The sequence below is a fragment of the Lacerta agilis genome, chromosome 4, assembly GCF_009819535.1.
Source record: "Lacerta agilis isolate rLacAgi1 chromosome 4, rLacAgi1.pri, whole genome shotgun sequence".
In the NCBI taxonomy this organism is placed as follows: Eukaryota; Metazoa; Chordata; class Lepidosauria; order Squamata; family Lacertidae; genus Lacerta; species Lacerta agilis.
The window spans coordinates 88,955,491-88,975,941 of NC_046315.1; the positions used below are offsets into that span (position 1 = coordinate 88,955,491).

Sequence of the window (20,451 nt, forward strand, 5' to 3'; positions counted from 1 at the left end):
GGAATGTGATCGAACCCTTGTTCAGAAGAATAAGTACCATCAAAACGAATGTTCTCCCCCAAAATCTTTTTTTAAAAATCTTTTTTTATTAATTTTCCATTTAAACATATATAATCACATCATTATTATCCACTTTATTTCTTTGGCTCTTTAGAGCCTGTCAACTTCCTTTCCTCCCGCCTCTTGGCTTTCAAATATAACCTTTATGTCACATCATTTTATATATTTTTCAATTCTAATATATCTCATTACAAAATACCTCACAGTTTAAATAAGTATAGAAAGGTAAAAAAAAATCTCATTACAAGTCTTCAGATAGCCCTACTAGTGTTGTTAATTGCTTACAATGATCTTTCAAATATTGTATAAATTTACTCCAGTCTTTTTGGAATACTTGATCATGCTGGTTTCGGATTTTTCCCATCAGCTTCGCCAGTTCTGCAAAGTCCCATCATTTTCACCTGCCACTCTTCTTTCATCGGTACTTCTTGTTGTTTCCATTTTTGGGCTAAAAGAGTTTTTTTTCTCCCCCAAAATCTTATGTATACTTCAAAATACTTTGGTGTCCAAGTTAAACTCAGTGGTGGGAGATTGGCAAAAGATAATTGACACATTTATATGAAAAGAGAGAAAATATCTTAAGTAGAATGGGGTGGGGCTAGGTATACCAGGGACTCAGCTATACAACTGCAAATATAGCATTTTAAGTGTGTTTTATGTGCATTATACAAATGTGACACTGGATGGTGATATTGAGTTTATGACAAATTCAATATATTTTTCAGAACTTCTTTTTTTTTTTTTAAGTATTTACACAGCGTTTTTTATATGTGTCTAGATTCCACCCAGATACCTGGAGTTATCATGAAGTAGCTGGCTTAAGATGGTTAGCACAAGCAACTGATACTGGATAAAAAATATTTTAGACCAATGATAGAACATTCATTTAGTCAAGCGAAACACTTAAAAACAGTCATGTTTATGGAAAAAGGATAAGAGCATTGGAGCCAACTCCTAGGGATGAAAGTCCCTTCAGCACTCCCATAAAATATTTGAAAGGGGCAGGGCCCCCCAAAGTTAATGGGCATGGCCATTATAATTTACAGTTGTAAATGTTATATAATAAATATTTGTCTTAAAAAATCTGGCTGAGCCGAGTTTAGGGACTTAATGTCAGCAGAAACTGGAATCAGCTGGCTAATCCAAAATTCTGCAGCATCCTAAATTGCTCATGTCAGTGGATGCTTCCATAGGATTGGCCCCTAGGTTAGAAACATATCAAGAGTGGGAGCTGATAGGAAATTATGAGAAGGTGAGCAGATGATTCCATCTGTTTATTTACTATTATGCATAAGGACACATTTAAATGAGATGACACAACAATAAGTGTGAAGGAAAGACAGATTTTGAGATATTAGTAGAAAGAACAAGATGGGATCCTTTTTCTAAGATTTGTCAAATATTGTTAATGAAATATCATTAAAAATGGATGTAATTACACTGAGGTGTAATAGACATGCAGAAGGAAATACCTATAGGAATATTTAGGAAAAGATCCAATTTTCCAGTTGAAACCAACTATACAATATCTGCATTAAAATGGCAGTTCAGCGCCGCTGGTTGAACTCTCTGGAAGAACAAAATGAGTAGCAGAACAAGGGATGTTAAATGCTGGATTCATCATGAGGAAGGGGTTTTTCCCTCTGATATGTGATGGAGGTACAATAATGCAAAAACCTATCGGCAAGAGTTGGTATCAGAAGCAGATTCCTAAAATTTTCACAACTCCAAATGTCACAACAACAGTTTTCAACTCAAGAAATGTCTAAAAGTGCATGTTACAATGCATATTTTGAGAGAAAATGGAGCTGGAAGTGCACATTTAAAGAGAAAAATACTTATGCAAATGAGAGAAAACATCTTAAAATATAGTTTAAATATGCATTTAAATAAAAAAATACATTTTAAAGTTGTAAATTAATGTGTAAATGGGACGAAACACACTTTTTGAGTGAGAGGTACTGAAAAATAGACTGGTGTTTCCATCTCTAGTGTTTTTATAATTTAAAACAGAGCATTGCTCAGAATGCAGGTTTTGAAAGATACACACACACACACACAGTCACCCAAAAGAGGGGGTGGGGGAACTTTACGTTGGCAAATGATCTGTCAAGTGACCCATGAAGAAAATCAAGATTGAGTTGCCCTTTGAAACAAACCTATTTGAATTTTATTATCTTCAGAGCACCTTGTGTCTCTAATCTTGTGAAAGGTTAGTATTCCATCCATCAGTGGAAGATTAGAGCGCTACTTGACGCCTGCGCTTGATGATAACTGAATGCAACACTTGGGGCCAGAGGAAGGAGATTCATTACCATCAGCCATTCCGAGGAAGATTGGGTAAACAGACATTTGCGGGAAAAGCAGGTTCTCTAGACAGGCCACCTATATCCTTGGGTCAAGATGGCAAAAATCAGAGGAGCAGGTTGTCACCGAAGATTTTAAACCTTTTAACAACGAGCCCAACTAAGGCACAGACATCTTATTCCCGGTAGCATTCTGCCATCCTCACCTCCTACCCTGGATTGCTGATTACTAGTCCTAAAATATTTCTGTTTCTCTGCTTGAAATAGTAAATTTTTTTTTCAGGACTGCTTATAAAGAAGCAGGTGAATGGAAGATGTGCGCGTGCGCGCACACACACACACACACGTATGTCTATATTTATATCCAAGCTTAAAAGAAGCATAGATTCAGTACAGCAGCTGTGACAATTAGGGCAGTTAAGATAAAAGGATCGGATCATCCATGCCAAAGGCAAGCTTTATGATATTACTGGAAAAATCAAACTTCAATGTATTAATTTGCAGTCTGCTTTCCCTTTCTTTTGGATAATAGCTATTTTTTGTGAGTGTGTGTGACAGGCTCTCTTGAAAGCCGGGCTGCTGTTAAATGCAGACCCTGGAATTGTGATTCCTTCATGGACCTCTTGCTTTTGATAAACCTCTGAGCTTTAATTTTGTGATCAGGATGAAATCAGCAGTTCAAGTAAATGACCTGGCGTCTAACTCTCAAAAACGGCGTGTGGTTTTTTTTTTTTTGCATCCCGGCCGTATCAACGTTAAGTAACAGCATCCCTGAGCATCACCTTGAAAAAGCAGGAGGTAATCCAAGGGATTAAACATGCCTGCAGTTTGGTCCATTTGTTCCAGTAAACTACTCCCGGGAGTTATGCCAAATCCCTGGCCTTCTGCTGCTCCATTTATTCATTTGAGACATCACAGATGCAGAGAACTTTGAAAGAAGGGGGAGAAACTGTGAATGAATAGGGGAGGTCGCCGGGCAGTGAAAGACTCCCAGGATGTAGTTTACACAGTACTTATGGAAGCCTTCTTCCCATGTTATGCTGGCATGAAGCTCAAGTGCTCCTATCTGTTCCTGAAAACTTCTTAAAATGAACAATGCAGGGACTAAAATGGACTAATTCTACAGCTTTTCCTTGTGTGTGTGTGTGCGTTTAAAAAAATCCAGCTGTGGGATGGGGAGTTGTTTAAATTGCCTTTTGATTAGATGTTGGGGGTGTTCTTAGATGATTTCTAAGCTGAAATGAGGATTCAGCAACCTTATAAAATAATGCACAACATATATATATATATATATTTTAAAAAATTACACTGCCTATTTTCATCAAACCACCTTTGATGTCCAGGGCAGGTAGCAGCACTTGGCAATGATGGGGCAGCTGCTGTGGCCCATAGAATAGGTTTTTTTTGCCATTTTGAATGCTTCTTCTCATAAAAGGTTGTCTGTAAACAAATCAAAACAGCTTAGCACATGAAGGAGGAATTTATTTCATGGCACAGACCCTCTGTCCTTCTCTTCCACGTCCAATATACAGAATAACATAGAGGAACATTCAGAAATGTGACTTTTCACCCGACGTGAAACAGTGCATTCTGCCACATCAGCTGTTCTGTTTCCTCAGTCTCTTATTTACATAAGCCAGGCCTGAGGTAATATAATATCATATAATATTAGGTCAGATGTTATCACCATAGTTAACTGTGGGCAGGAAAAATATATCTGCCAATTAAAGCATAGTTTACATTGAAAGTTGAAATGTAAATATGAAGAAAGCAGTGTTTGGCTATTCAGGGGGTTAACTTGTGCCTAATGAAATTATCCTTATGTCAGTGAAAGTGACAACTGTATTTTCAATGCTAGGTTGACTGAACAGTGTAATTTCATAATGAACCCTAATATTACATTGCTTAATAGGAACTCACACTTAATTACATGCTTGGTAAATACAGCAGCACTTAACATCTAGGGCCATGTAGGGGACAATAAAATTATAACATGCTGGAGATGGTTTTTTACTAATATAGAGGCAAATGTGTAATTAGTTGGCACCTAGCATTTTATAGGCTGTGAGGGAAGCAGGGTGATATGCACATTCCCATTGCTGTAATGAGTAGAGGCATGACTTTTCAAAATCATTTCGGGTTCCTTTCCCTTCAGGGGCTTGCATCATTTAATTTGCTGATTGCATTGTGTTTTAATGTTGATGTGTTTGTGTGTGTAATTGGTAAGCAGCTTGCAACACACTAGGCACAATCCAATGTTGCACAAACTACCCACACGATGGGAATTACAGTGGTACCTCAGTTTTTGGATGTCTCCATCGACAAACATTTCGGTTTTCGAATGCTGTAAACCCAGAAGTAAATGCTTCGGTTTTCGAACTCGCCTCGGAGGTCAAGCATGCCATGTGGCTTCCGTTTTGAGTTTTCTGTATTGAGGGTTCCGTAATGAGTTTTCAGTTTGTGAACGTTTCAGAACTCAAATGGTCTTCTGGAACGGATTACGTTCGAAAACTGAGGTACTACTATAATCTCCTTTCCCCCCTACATCCTCCCAAATCTGCTCCAAAGGATTTCCCAACCCTCTGGAGTAGCTTTTAGGGTGTGCAGAGAGCTGGAGAGGAGAGGAGAGGAGAGGAGAGGAGAGGAGAGGACGACAAAGTCTTAGCGAAAGTTTCAGTAGCTAAAGTCCATTCCACTCTCACAGACAAACAGCATTTCCAACTTCCAAACTAGCATCTCAGCCTTCAGACATGAGGTAAAGTATTTATTTAATTCAGTTATTGCATTCGCAATACACCCTTCTTCCTAGAAACTCAAGGCAGCATGCATGGTTCTTATTTCCTCATTTTATTTTCACAAGAAGCCAGTTAGGCTGATAGGTAGTGACAGGCTCAAGGGATTTGAACCTGGGATCCTGCCCTAGTCCAACAGCACTAACCACTATACCACATTATCTCTCAGTTATGTCCACTGATTGCATACAGATTCCTTTTGTATGCTACATAATATGAAGGTAGCAAACCTCTGGATTTGTTGCAATGGCTTTGACATGCATCATATAATGTGCATTAGGTACTTAGTTTGGGTTTTTTCAAACAACAACAACAACGTCAATTTGTGACATGGGAGACCAGGTGAAAACTGGAAGATTTAGACCAGCCTCTTGAAATAAAAAGCCACTCTTTATCCAGAAGACAACATGAAACTGTATCCTCAGAGCCAGTTCAGTTGGACTAGCAGGAAGGCTGCCCATGGGTCCTGCCTTCAAGGATGGCCACAAATCCCATTGTACAAATTGCGTCTCATGTGAGCCACATATTTAAGAACACCAGTGTGTGTACAAATTTGTGTAGTTCTAAATAACTCTTTGGTGAAAGGGAATGATCATAGAGAAGAGTTAAATACTCACGACCGCATTCACATGGTGATAATTTTAAGCACTCATAAGTATCAGGCCTGCTTCCTGTCACAGGTGGAATTATACTGAAAGGCAAAACACCCCACAGAATATGTACAAATAGGATAACTTAACACTGACCGTTTAATTCTCCAGGAGTTCCAGAGGGTAATATAGGGAGGTGTGATATTGTAATCTTTTGCCAAAAGCACTTAAACCCAATGCTAAAACATGTCTCATCTGCTGGGGTTGTCATTCTTCTCTCTCTCTCTCTCTCTCTCTCTCTCTCTCTCTGTGTGTGTGTGTGTGTGTGTTAGTAGCAATTGTTCCATCTGCCCATATATGCTGTGATTTTACTCTATCATCAGGTCAACTTTATAGATTAGTCTTTCCACATGCATTTTCTTTATGTCCCTAAATATGGCTGCAATGTGTGCTTGTCTGGTACTAATGAGAGATAGAGTAGAAGTAAGAAGTGTCTCCAATGATGACTGAGTTGGCTCAGCCACAATATCTAAACACTAATATCTGACCTCTGCTAAAGAATAAAGAAAAGAAGAAGAGGTAGTTGATAAAAAGAAAACATGGGTATAGTTTTTAAACAATGGCAGCCCAGGGATGCATGTTTGAGGCAGGTTTTTCTAACTATTAGGGATGTGGGTGGCGCTGTGGTCTAAACCACTGAGCCTAGGGCTTGCCGATCAGAAGGTCGGCGGTTCGAATCCCCACGATGGGGTGAGCTCCCGTTGTTCGGTCCCAGCTCCTGCCCACCTAGCAGTTCGAAAGCATGTCAAAGTGCAAGTAGATAAATAGGTACCACTCTGGCGGGAAGGTAAACGGTGTTTCCGTGCGCTGCTCTGGTTCGCCAGAAGCGGCTTAGTCATGCCGGCCACATGACCCAGAAGCTGTCTGTGGACAAACGCCGGCTCCCTCAAACTATAGAGTGAGATGAGCGTGCAACCCTAGAGTCGTCTGCGACTGGACCTAATGGTCAGGGGTTGTTGTTGTTGTTGTTGTTGTTGTTGTTGTTGTTCAGTCATTCAGTCGTGTCCGACTCTTCATTACCCCATGGAGCAGAGCACGCCAGGCCCCCCTATCCTCCACTGCCTCCCACAGTTTGGCCAAACTCATGCCAGTCGCTTCGAGAACACTGTCCAACCATCTCGTCCTCTGTCGTCCCCTTCTCCTTGTGCCCTCCATCTTTCCCAACATCAGGGTCTTTTCCAGGGAGTCTTCCCTTCTCATGAGGTGGCCAAAGTACTGGAACCTCAACAGTCTGGGGTACCTTTACCTTTCACTTTCTAAGTATTATACTTTCTTTTTGACCCTATTTACAGCACCATTCTATATCTGTCTACTCAGTAGTAAGCCCTGTTGACTCCCATGAGACTTACTCCCATGGTCAGTGTATCCTTGGTGTATTTGGTGTAATTTAGAGTATGCATTATACCGTTGACCTTGCATTTACTGTATGGCTGATGTTTTCACACTGACCTTGTGGGAACAAATTCAATATTTGCGGAGGTTGTTGTTCTTGGGACAAGCCATAAAACAGGGACATTTCCCATCAAATGAAAGAAAATATATTGAGGTAAGAAAAGATCTTTTCAAGATCCACTATGTGCTACATGGGCAATCTGTCTTGTCAGCAAAAAAAATCCTAACAGTTCTGAAAGCATTGACCAAATCTGTTCCTAATATATCACCAGTTAGAATGCAGGCTGTTGCTTGTTTCCCATTAGACAGGAATTAAAACAACTTGTATATTCCATAAAGAAAGTTGTACTTATTCCACATCAACTGGGGCCTTCTTGTAACACCACCATTTCCTATAAAAGAGCAATTAATATACCAGATACACAATATTCTAATAGCTTTAGCTAGATATTTTTGATTGATTTCTCTTGCCAGAAAATAAATGTATTTGGAACAAAAGGATAGATTTCCTTTGTTTCCTCCTTTTTCCTGCTCATAACTTGCAGTTTTACTCTCTTGCATTGCTCTGCTTCCTTTCTCTTCCTTTCTCACTATCCACTCCTCATCTTCAAATTCCTGTGGCTTATATGTTTAATACATATTTAAATATTTAATAGATTTCATAAATTTGAACTTCACATCATTTAGCAAATTTTTCTTGTCGAGTGACACGTGTTTCATCTGTGGGATAAGGAAACAAGGCTGCAAACCTGCTACTATGGACTCACCCCTTCTCATTAACACCCAGACATATGTTCGTAATATATGAAATTGTATCTGCCAGTCTAGGATTAGGCTTGGGTGAAAACCCATAAAATCTAAGCACTCATAGTGAAAACAAGAGAGAGAGAGAGAGAGAGAGAGAGAGAGAGAGAGAGAGAGAGAGAGAGAAAGAAAGAAAGAGTTTCTATTATAACATTTTCTTATTGCTAAGCCTTTAACTGTTAACTTTAACATTGTTTAATTAATACAGTGGTGGTTTTGTAATGCTGCAGAAAGTTTATAATAAATGAAGTGAAAAAGTTTCTAGTGTGGCTTCAATAAAGCCACGTATTAACAGGGATTTCCCTCTATTAGCGATGTGGGACTTATTCAGCTCACTGTATAAATGATATACAATGTATTGGATGTAGTTTGCACTTCTGAAAGGAACAGGATACGCCAGGTGACTGGGAGCACAAACGGAAACATGACTTGCCGAACTGTTCGTGATTCAGTCCAAAAGGCATTTTAACATGCCGTGCTGGGAAAACGGCATTAAACTGATGTGCTTGCTGGTGAGCCTTTCGGACATCTGCTTTCTTCACTTGGCTCCAAAGGAGGAGTAAAAACACAAAGATGCGTTCACAATTGGCAGACTATTCCGAGATCAAATATTGCTTTAAATGATTTAGGGTGGAGCTATAGCTATCTTAGGAAATACATGTTTCCAAAACTGTATGACTTCAGATAAAGAGAGTGTATATCGTTGGCAGGTGGAAGAGATGAACTTTGCACTTGAACTTGCTTTCCCCTGTGCAAACTGTTCTTCTTTGGGCTGGCTCCGCTTATTTGTGGTTTTAATAATACCCAGCTACTCTGGGCATCTTCCAACAAAATATTAAAAATACAATAAAACATCAAACATTGAAGACTTCCCTAAACAGGGCTGCCTTCAGATATCTTCTAAAAGTCAGGTAGTTGTTTATTTCCTTGACATCTGATGGGAGGGCGTTCCACAGGGCGGGCGCCACTACTGAGAAGGCCCTCTGCCTGGTTCCCTCTAACCTCACAGTGAGGGAACCACCAGAAGGCCCTCAAAGCTGGACCTCAGTGTCCAGGCTGGATGATGGGGGTGGAGATGTTCCTTCAGGTATACTGGGCCGAGGCCATTTAGGGCTTTAAAGGTCGGCACCAACACTTTGAATTGTGCTCGGAAACATACTGGGAGCCAATGTAGATCTCTCAAGACCGGTGTTATATGATCTCGGTGGCCGCTCCCAGTCACCAGACTAGCTGCCGCATTCTGGATTAGTTGTAGTTTCTGGGTCATCTTCAAAGGTAGCCCCACATAGAGCACATTGCAGTAGTCCAAATGGGAGATAAACTAGAGCACGCACCACTCTGGCAAGACAGTCCACGGGCAGGTAGGGTCTCAGCCTGCGCAGCAGATGGAGCTGGTAGACAGCTGCCCTGGACACAGAATTGACCTGTGCCTCCATGGACAGCTGTGAGTCCAAAATGACTCCCAGGCTGTGGGCCTGGTCCTTCAGGGGCACAGTTACCCCATTCAGGACCAGGGAGTCCTCCACACCTGTCTGCTTCCTGTCCCCCCGCACACAGTACTTCTGAGCTTCACTGACGAAAAATCAATTAAAATTGGGTCACGGTGGGAATCAGCTACTGCAGATGGATTAAGCACCTCCTACCATCCCCTGACAAGTGCTTACTGACCCACGTGCACATTAGTCAAAAACACTGTGCTTGGAGAGAGCAAGATTTCTATAAGGTGCAAACTCCAGGGGAAGGGGAAGTGGTAAAAGGTTTGGAAACTGAAAATTTTGGCGGCAGGCATTTTGATGCAGTTGGAAAGGTGGTGGGGAGGCAGCGGGGGGGGGGGAGCTGTGGATGCCAGGATGGGATAGAGTGGGTGTGTGATAAGCAACAATAAGGGTTATGATACTTTAAATTGGTTAAAAAGGACTGGAACTGGAACGCTGTATGGGATTTGCTGAAACGTCTGGGGGTCCCAGAGTCCAGGGGAGGGGGGATTAGAACTAGAAGTAGTTATTAGAAGAAAAAGTAATGGTTAAATGTATGGATGTTTTTTGGAAGTAATTTAGGCTAAGGGGTGTATTATAAGGGCTAAGGGGTGTATTATAAGATAAATGGATGAAAAGATACAAGGTTTGGAATAGGATTTAAGACATAAAATGAAAACTGCTAAAGATGGAATTAAAGAGGGACTCAATGAGGGGGGAACCGAGGAAGTCTATATAAACAATGTCAATTAAGATATAGTTACAGGTGGGTAGCCGTGTTGGTCTGCCATAGTCAAAACAAAACAAAAAATTCTTTCCAGTAGCACCTTAGAGACCAACTAAGTTTGTTCTTGGTATGAGCTTTCGTGTGCATGCACACTTCTTCAGATACTTCAGGTTCAGATTCTTCAGGCATGCACACGAAAGCTCATACCAAGAACAAACTTAGTTGGTCTCTAAGGTGCTACTGGAAAGAATTTTTTTATTTTGTTTCAATTAAGATATGTTATTGAAAACAAATGTTAATTGTTTTAAAATGTGAAAAAAATCTATTAAATTTTTAATTGAAAAACAATCAAACCACTGTGGAAATACAGATTTCCTTCAGAAGTCCTGTTTCATCCTCAGCAAAGCTTGAGATTACTTGCTGTTTGCAATGCCACTTGTCCAGTGAAAGGCACCAATAGTAGTTCCCTTCACATGGTTGACTCATGATTCTCCCCCAACCAAAATCATTAGCGCTCTTCCCTAATGGAAGAGGTTACAGCAGGTCCTCCTTCCGCTGCCCACTTATCAAAAAGAACAGTTATGCACATGTGGCATCTAGTCCCCCCCCTTATGCTGAACCCAACTATGACAGTATCATCTGATTTCCTTCTCATTCTGAGCATGACCATGTGCTAAATTAGGCGCTGCTGTGACTGCATTCCTCCAAGTCACTGCCTCGTCTCCCTCCACTCCCACCTGCAAGCCTCTAAAACAACACTTTATTTTTGACTTGTTGACTTAGCCACACCATTTGCTAAATAGCATTCTTCCCCTTACTTCATACTCAAAAGCAGAAACACTGCCAATTCAGTTTCTAAGTGACAAGAGCTGTATTGCTTAAACAATCCTTTAAATATAAATGGAACAGCTTTCGTAGCAGTTTTCCTTTAAAGCATATTTAACATTTAGGACTATGGATTTTTTTAAAAATGATATATTCTGCCTCCTCATGAGGAATCCAATGTTCTCTTAATATTATTTCAAAGGAACTCATCTCAAATTCAAATCTTCAGAGCAAAGCTGCATAATATTGACATGCACAGGCAACAAGATTCTTGGCACAAGATTCTTTCTTGACCAGTTACCGTAATTAAGGATGGAGATAGGCAACTTTTTTTTTTAGTTGAAGGCTGCATGCCCAGAATACATGCATCCAAGGAAGTGGGGTGCCCGGAGTTTGTGCAGCTACCCCACATTTTCATACACATTACACAACCACACAACCACAAAGAGAGGCACAGAGTCCACAGCTGTCGAGCAGCAATCAGGCAAGCGCAGGTCCTCTGCAGGGCAGGAAAGAAAGCGAGGCAAGTAATGCAATTAACTTTTATTCACAGAAAGTAACAACACAGCAGTGTTACTCTGGCTTGACTCATTAAGCATGAGACATTGCTGAATCTGACCACTGGCTCCACCTACCCCTCCAGCCTCTCACTCTGGATCCCTTCCAAGCAGACGGAGACTGCGACAAGGGGGTGGGTTCCTCTTCTGAGCCTGCCTGGCCCATTGCTCAGGATGCGCAGGACCCTCATTGAGTGGGGTGTCAGAGAGGGAGGAGATACACCAGGACTGGCGCTGTCCAGCTGCTAGGTAGCAGGGACCATCTCTGACTGCTTTCTGCTGAGTTTGCACTGACATTGAGACTCCAGCCCTGTCCTGGAAGGGCCTCCTTCTTCCTACCCTACCCTTGATTGCTCAAGCCTCCTGCTTCAAGCACCTCCCAGCTCGTCCCTTCCCCAGACTGCTCTCCAGTGTCCCACCACCATGATCCGAGGTCTTTTGTGTCATCCTTGGTGGACTCTAAGCCAGGCGGTGGCACCCATCATTCTTCCTCAGCCAGCCAGTCTCTGACAATAGCTGACTGTTGCAGATCAGCTATTGTCAGTTTTAATATTGAATTTTTAAATTTGTATTTTAATCTGTTATTTTAAATTGATTGTGTTTATGTTTTTTGCTGTGATTTTAATTGGTGTTAGCCGCCCTGAGCCCGGTTTTTTGGCTGGGAAGGGCGGGGTATAAATAAAATTTTTATTATTTATTTATTATAAGAGTGCAGCCGAGTGCTGCAATGGGACAGAAGATTGTGCTCTTTCTGCTCTACAGTGTATTCGTCAAGGAGTGAAGAGAACACAATTTTAATCTCCTACCTACACAGTAGTTGTCTGGGCAGGAAGGCTGAAATGTCTCCATTCAGCTCAGTGCTATGATGTCACCCCAGTGCTCTACAACAAATTCAGAAGGTGCCTGGTGAGCTTAGGGTCTGGTTCTGGCACTCCCCCTGCTTTAAAAGTTGTGGGGGGGGGGAATGTGACACACTGTCGTAATCCTGATTATCACTAATATTGTTTGCTTTCCTTCATATTATAGATATATATATATTTTCTTACGCTTATGCTTCTATTTTGTATAGAATTTTTCCGAGAACTCCTGGAGAATGCCGAAAGATCTTTAAATGATATGTTTGTACGGACATACGGCATGCTGTACATGCAGAATTCGGAAGTGTTCCAGGACCTCTTCATAGAACTGAAACGGTATTATACAGGAGGCAACGTGAACTTGGAGGAAATGTTGAATGACTTCTGGGCTCGGCTATTAGAGCGAATGTTCCAGCTCATAAACCCCCACTATCATTTCTCTGAGGACTACCTAGAGTGTGTAAGCAAATACACAGACCAGCTTAAGCCTTTTGGAGACGTACCCAGGAAACTGAAGGTTCAAGTGACAAGAGCTTTCATCGCTGCAAGGACCTTTGTTCAGGGGCTGACCGTAGGAAGAGAAGTTGCTAACAGAGTATCTAAGGTAATCCAAATTATTTCTTTTCATTGCTGGTTCGTTCCTTTCAATGCTTCACTGGAGCCTTCATCTCCTATTCCATGCTGTCCTTTATGGTGCGCAACTTTCAATCTATGCCACAATTATAGCTGAAAGGCAAGTTTGTTGACGTGTAACTGTGGGGTGTTTTCTTCCTTGGACTCTGTCAAGATGCTAGCTGTAATGTTGAGATTTCCGTTTAGAAAGGAACATATGTCAGTATTTACGTAGCACAAATCCCTTTATAGGGATGCCAGCCTGCTAGCCCCACATTTCCCCCTCCTTCTGAGTCTCAATCTCTGAGACCTGATTCCAGCATACAGAAGAAATAACATGATGAGGAGCTCTGGAGTACAACTAATGGATTTCATGTTGGATGCTGCAGGTGGAAAGCTAGCCTGTAATGAATGTCTGAGGGTGTTAGGGGTGGACAGATCTGTCAGCGTTGGTTTTTCTCTGTTCCTCATTTTATTTAAGTTCATTCAAACTCTTTTCTGCATCAATTTGCATTTTTTAAAGAAAGTAACCTCCCCCATTCATACACGCATTTCCAAGCACATTTCTTCAAGCATTTTCCTCCAGCACAATACATTTCTGTAAGTTATTTTCACCAATATTCACATTCTTCTGTGTCTATTCCCAATGCACACGTTTTGTACATGTGTTTTGGCTGGAGAACTGCATCACAAAATGTAGAGAAGTGTAAATTTATGAGGACAGCTTCATTTAGTTCCGGGATTGATTTACAGAGTGCAAATTAGGTAGGTGCGAATGGAACCAATTTCTTCCACATCACCAAAAGTTGTATGATCTAAGGGCAGACTAGGTATCGAATGACAGTTTTTCTCATTAGGATTTCCCAAGTTTGTTCTTTTTTCTCAGATAAGGGCAAGGCAAGCCTCTCTTCTCTTCTCATTTGTTTTAAATATATTTCCAGTATATAAATCCAAACCATATGCTTGTTAGCTAAAGAAGAAACAAAACATGCAAATGCATGACATCAATATCCCAAAAGAAGGATTATTTGATCAAAGGTTGTGTCCCAAGCAGAGCAGTGGATCCTGGGGACTGATGATGGACAAAACCATGATTATCTGAAGAAGTGTGCATGCACACGAAAGCTCATACCAAAAACAAACTTAGTTGGTCTCTAAGGTGCTACTGGAAGGAATTTTTTAATTTATTTTGTTAAAACCATGATTGTCATTTTTAAATGTGTTGATCTTTGCAAAGCCGTTAGTTCTGACTTATGACCTTGGATTGTGCAGATAAGAGGTTCTGACTAAACACCAGGAAGAATTTTGTGATGGTAAGAGCTATTTGACAGGAAACGGACTCCCTCGGGAGGTTGTGAACTTTCCTTCATTGGAGGTTTTTAAGCAGAGGTTGGATGGCCATCTGTCACGGAGGCTATGGTTGAGATTCCTGCATTTTAGGGGGTTGTAATAGATGGCCCTTGGGGTCCCTTCCAACAATTAGCTCAGATGGTTAGAGCATGGTGCTGGTAATGCCAAGGTTGATGGTTTGATCACAGTCTGGGACAGCTGCATATTCCTACATTGGACTAGATGATCCTCAGGGTCCCTTCCAACTCTACTATTCTATGATTCTGTGAAATAATTTAAATGTATATTATCCATTCAGAGCACTGAAGACCCAAGCCAAACTGTTTGTCCTTACTGTTGTGAATCGTTGCATTCATATTCCCCCGTGCTTTCTTTTCCAAGGCTTCCCCCACATTCTAGTCTAAAATGAGAGTGTGAAAGCGGCAATCTGATTAAATAATTTACATTCATATCACAGAATGTAGTTGAGTAGGTAAAGAGTAGACGGCTCAAATCCAGAATATAAAAATAAGTCATCTGTCACATTCCCCCGCCCACTCCGTATTGCAGATCTTTGTAATCTACTGGGAGGTGTTCTGATGCAAAAAGGAATGATGTGGATGACTTAGAGTCTTCATGATTAATGAAATATTCAGCAAAGAATTTGCTCGCCTGTGTGCATGCTTTTCGTCAGTGTCTCTCTTCCTGTACTTCAAGAACTTGCAGCAACCCACAGCTTTGACATATCTTTAATATAGAGAACTGAGCGCTTGCAGTTGTTTCAGGAATTGCTCTCTATTGGCGATCAAGTTAATTTCCACTGTGTTGTCAGACTTCAAGAGACTGGTCTTCATTTGGATGAAATTATAAGAAGGACAAAGAAGTGTCACTTTTCACTGGGTCGCCAATTTTGCAGCAATATCACAACCCGTGGGTGTCAATGGGACATAGGTCCTACTTTGCGGGCTTTGGATCAGGGAAGTATGGGTTAAAATTCCAGCTCACATGTGAAAGACCTTGGTCAAGATGGTAACACTCCACATGCTTGGTGTGCTGATATCTGGCCTGATCCAGTGTATCTTGCTCTGAGTACCTTAAAGCAAATGTATAAAACAAACGTGACCCCCCCCCCAAAAAAACCCCACTCCTAATGCTGTTATTTGAAATGACTTTCTCCCAGGTTAGCAAAACCTCTGCTATGTTTTTCTGATACAGGTTGCCAGGATATATCTGAGCCCTGATTTAGCTGGGCTGAGCGAGTTATGCCAGGGGAAATCAACTGAGCCAGGAATCCTCCAGCTGAGCTGGAGATCTCCTGCATTGTGAGTTGTTCATCCAGGTGGATTTTTCCATAGGATTATGTCCTTAGAGTTAGATCCGTCTAAGAAAAACAATAAACCACACCCAGAATTTGATGTGGGGAGGGTACATTGCATATTTTTATTGCAATAAACCATTGTTTTCCCTGACCTAATATTGACTTCTTTGTTATGAAGTTATAACTTCCTCTTTGGGATAGTTACATGGGAGGTGCCACATAACAAGCGAGATGTCATTATGTAGATACATAGCCAACCAGCTATGTGTCAGCACTGATGGCAAACAAAATAGCATTGCTCTTACTTTCAATGCTTAAAACGTTTGATCACTTTCAACAGGACACTCCAAAATTGCTACTGTTTGGGCACTTCTCGGCCTTGTTGAATAGATTCTTGAGAACTGTCAACAGAAAATGAACATCTAGGTCAGTCTTCTGAAATCTGGTATCTTTCAGATGTACTATGTTGGCTGGCATCGAAGGGACTTGTAATTCAAAATTTTGGGTAGCACTAGGTTGGGGGGATGGACAGTGTTCTCGAAGCGACTGGCATGAGTTTGGCCAAACTGCTGGAGGCAGTGGAGGATAGGGGTGCCTGGCATGCTCTGGTCCATGGGGTCACGAAGAGTCAGACACGACTGAACGACTGAACAACAACCGGTTGGGGGGAAACGGCTCACCTTTCATGGTGGGCAGCATCGCAGCCGGGCATGTGGGCCCTTGCGGTGATTTGGCTCGGGGGCAAGGGATTGATGTCCCCTTGCGCCAACCCCAGCCGCATCACACCTGCCTGGCCAATTATGGGATTTATAGGGGAGATGCCTTCATTGGAGGTTTTTAAGCAGAGGTTGGGTGGCTATCTGTCATTGATGCTTTAGTTGATATTCATGCATTACAGGGGGTTGGATTAGATGACCCTCCATGTCCCTTCCAACTCTTTGATTCTAAGTTCAATCCAGTCCATTTTTACAAGCAGTCTGTGGATGTCAGACACTGTGCCCCTTCTACGAGGAATTATACCCTCCCTCAAAGCAATATTTTAAAGCTATTATATTAAAAGTTGACCATGCTACAATTAGAAGTGGTTCTGCTACCATCACAACTGACTGGTATATGGATTGGCAAGTCAACATTTGCAGAATCTTCATGGTCAATATATGAATTCAGGCAAAAGGAGACAGAGAAAATAAAAACTCACATGTGTGACCATTCTAGTGCTGTAAAAATAGCATGCCTTTTCCAATGTCTCCATGTTGGAAAAGTATAGCATACGAGACAACTCTAAGCTGCATCCAACATACATTGAAGCCCCTCAAATTCTCCTATAAAAGATAATTATTATGGCCATGCAAATACCTGGAACATTTGACCCTGTAGCTAATATCTTGTTATTCCTGCAAAGGAACTTAACAATTAAATTAGCATCTAATCTTTTTAATGGTTATTTGAAAACTTTTCTGAACACCTGGTGTCAATTATGCCACTGCCTTATTTTTGAAACTGACTAAATCAATTTTGATCACTGGCTTTCATTAAATTATACAGATAGCTGGTTTCTTGCCACAAACACGGTGCTTTCTGGGAAGAGCGGAGCAAATGCAGTAATAGAATTAGAAGGTAAAGGCAAGGTTTAGCAGTGAAAAATGTGCCCTGCTAATTGCCAGTGATCACTATGAGTTGCAGCCTGCCAGCCTGCTGCTTTTTAAAGACACCAAATCAATATTCTCACAAACTCAGTTTTCATGGTTTATAAATAAGCATTCACCCTCTTTTCTGTGAGGGGGAGAGAAAGCTAAAAATAAAGGTCAATATCAAGTGTCACACTGATTCGGAATATAATTACTCGGAAGGGGGGAACAAATATGACATGCTGATAAAGCAGGTAATTAGGAGCCAAAACAAATAGTATATTAATGCTGGAAAATGCAATTTGAAGACAGTGATAGAGTGTTATGTGAACTGGGTGGAAAAAGGAGTTATATTGCACAGAGGAGGCAAAATGCTGCTTCTGCTAGGCCAAAGCATATAAAAGAATACCAAGTGAAGATTGCCTCTTTTCCCAGGAGGTGAGGGTGTAGGTTGGAGCCATTTATCATGCGCAGGATTTGTTGATTCGCTTAAGCATGGATGGGTGCAGATGCACACATGTGTAATACTGTACCATATGTATCGTTTAAAGCTAAGGTGGGGAACCTGCAGCCCTTCAGATTTTGTGGGATTGTAGCTCCCATTATCCCTGACTGTTGGACATGCTGGCTGGGGTACATGGAACTTGGAGTCCAACAACTTAGGGAGGGCAAAGGTTAGCCCACCACTATTCTAAGGAGTAGGAGGTCAGGAAAGGTGAAATCTGAAGCCTGTGACCAGACTCTGTTTCTTCAATTTAGTAATTCAGAAAAGGGATGTGAAGTGTAGGTGGGTTCCCACGAGGCAAGAAACAGCGGTAACAGCAAGAACCTTTATTGAACTACATAACTGGGAAACAGTTATGTAGTTTCAGCTTCTGTTTCAGTGTATCTGAAGAAGTGTGCATGCACACGAAAGCTCATACCAAGAACAAACTTAGTTGGTCTCTAAAGTGCTACTGGAAAGAATTTTTTATTTTATTTTGTTTTGACTATGGCAGACCAACAGGGCTACCCACCTGTAACTGGGAAACGGGGGCAAAGCAACTGCTTATATACATTCCTGAAAGCCTGGGCCACTCCCGCTCCCACCGTGATTGGTTGTCTAAACTTTCAAGCTGCGAATCACGACTCAGAGTTCAAGTGCCAATGGCAGAGGCCCAAATCCTGAAATGTTCTGTGATTGGACATCATGTATCGAATCAGAACACAGGAGCTCAGAATCCTTAGTCCAGACTCAAGCCAGGCAAACACAGACCACTGAATACATAACACCGGATGCTAAACAGGAGAAAGAGGCTTCTAACCACCTTAAAAGAGGACTTTATTTCTCAGAAGGAACACTCCTTTTAACAGCTAGGTAAAGCTACAAAATTTTGCTTTTATTTTTGCCTAACACACCACCTAAAATTAATTTCCACCTTTGCCCCTGTAAGGCCTTCCTTGTTTCTTTTGATTCCTATTTTCCTCCAGTTAAGAACTTTGTGAGTTTCACGTAATGAGCCCGACAGACCTAGTAACGGCCAGTTTGTTCTTGTGTTTTAAGAGATGGGGGAATCAGCCACTGTTATGCAGGCATTGGTGCAACCCAGTACCAGCACAGCACCTTAAGAGCCTCATCTGAATGTTTGCTACCTCCTACCCATTCCATATCAAGACTTTGATCAGATGCAGACGCCATGCTTCCAACACCAGCCAGTTTTATTCTCTGTCTCTGCCCCAGCTGTTCCTTTTATGTCTGACCCGATAAAGAGTTCTGGAGAGCTCAAAAGCTTGTGCACTGCTTTGTGACATTTTGCAGCACGATAAAAGTATTTGGAATGTTTCACTGTTGTAGGAATTCAGTCTCTGTCCTGGGCTAGGTCTTGTATCATCGCATACAAGGCAGTAACCATTCAGTTGCTTTCTTTAATGGGTATCTTCCATATAGGGGCGGAGAAGGGGGTGCGGTAGGGGTGGCCCACCCTGGATGTCACCACTGAGGGGGTTGACAAAATGCCAGGCAGCACTCACCATGGAGCCTGCAGGCACCCAAGCCACTGCGTCACTCCCAGGAGAGATGTGTGGCTCAGGCATACTGCAGGCTGCAGGCTCAGGCACTCACCACGGGGCCTGCAGTGTGCCCAAGCCACACAGCTCTCCTATGAGTGACACGGTGGCTTGGGTGCCTGCAGGCTCCGCACTACTCTAAACGATCCGCCCACTGCCTCCCCCTCAGCTGTAGGGCGGGTGAGTGGGACGAGGCAGGCAGACTCCTCGGAGGCCCCACAGAGCATCCTGCTGCAACCCGCCCCACCCCGTGGGTGGCTGGCTCCGCCCCTGGGTGCAGGGCACGCGTACCGCCCCAGGCGCCTGATCAGCTTGCTCCGCCGCTGCTTCCATATTCCTTAACTTCTTTACTCCTGTCATGTTAGGACAATTCACACACAGCACAGAAGAGTGTCAACCTTTTCCAGCTATTTCTGTGCAAAATACTATCTCACCATGTTCTTTCGTCCACCTCAACACACTGTTCCTTAACAAAGAATGGTTTGACAGGCTTTTCCTTGCACAGACCATTTCCCATCCTTTCTTGGATTGTGTTTAGCATCTGGACCACCTCGTATTTGCAATGTGCATCTTCACAGTCACGGTGAGGGAAAGGTTAAGCAGATTGCTGCTATGAAGAAACTTCACAGCTCTCTGCCAGTATTGCTGAGAGGTATGGTAGGTGTCAGAGGCCAGACTTCCAAAGGATTCCCAAAAAGCTAACTTGTATTGCCACAAGGGCTTACAGAATGACAGTAACAAAAGCCAGGGGGGGGGGGAGAGGTTTGCAATGAATTCTCTGGTGAGGAAATTTGATAAACGTGCCACCAATGAGCTGGAGCTCATCTGATCCCCACCATTGACTCTTCTGCTGACACTGCCAGAATTGAACATAGCGTAGTTCTTCTGTGATTAATCTTACAGCAGCTTTAGAATTTTTGCTGTTTTAGCATGCCGAAGTAAGGAGGAGTAAAGTGAGGAAATGCAGAGGAATCAAGCGAATGGAAAGGGAGATAAAGAAGCCAGAAGGTTAAACAGCACTCTGAGATGTAAATCATTCTGCGACATGCTGACTTTTTAGAACTACTGGAGTC

At 42.1% G+C, this 20,451-nt stretch overlaps 1 protein-coding gene across 2 annotated transcripts in view; it reads left to right on the top strand.

Moving 5' to 3' along the window:
- GPC6 (glypican 6) overlaps nt 1–20,451 on the top strand; it is a 740,852-nt gene that overhangs the window by 387,992 nt on the left and 332,409 nt on the right. For both annotated transcript variants that reach the window (XM_033147878.1, XM_033147879.1), the window contains exon 3: nt 12,658–13,049. In XM_033147878.1, coding sequence (XP_033003769.1) covers nt 12,658–13,049 — 392 coding nt within the window. The remainder of the gene's footprint in view (nt 1–12,657; nt 13,050–20,451) is intronic.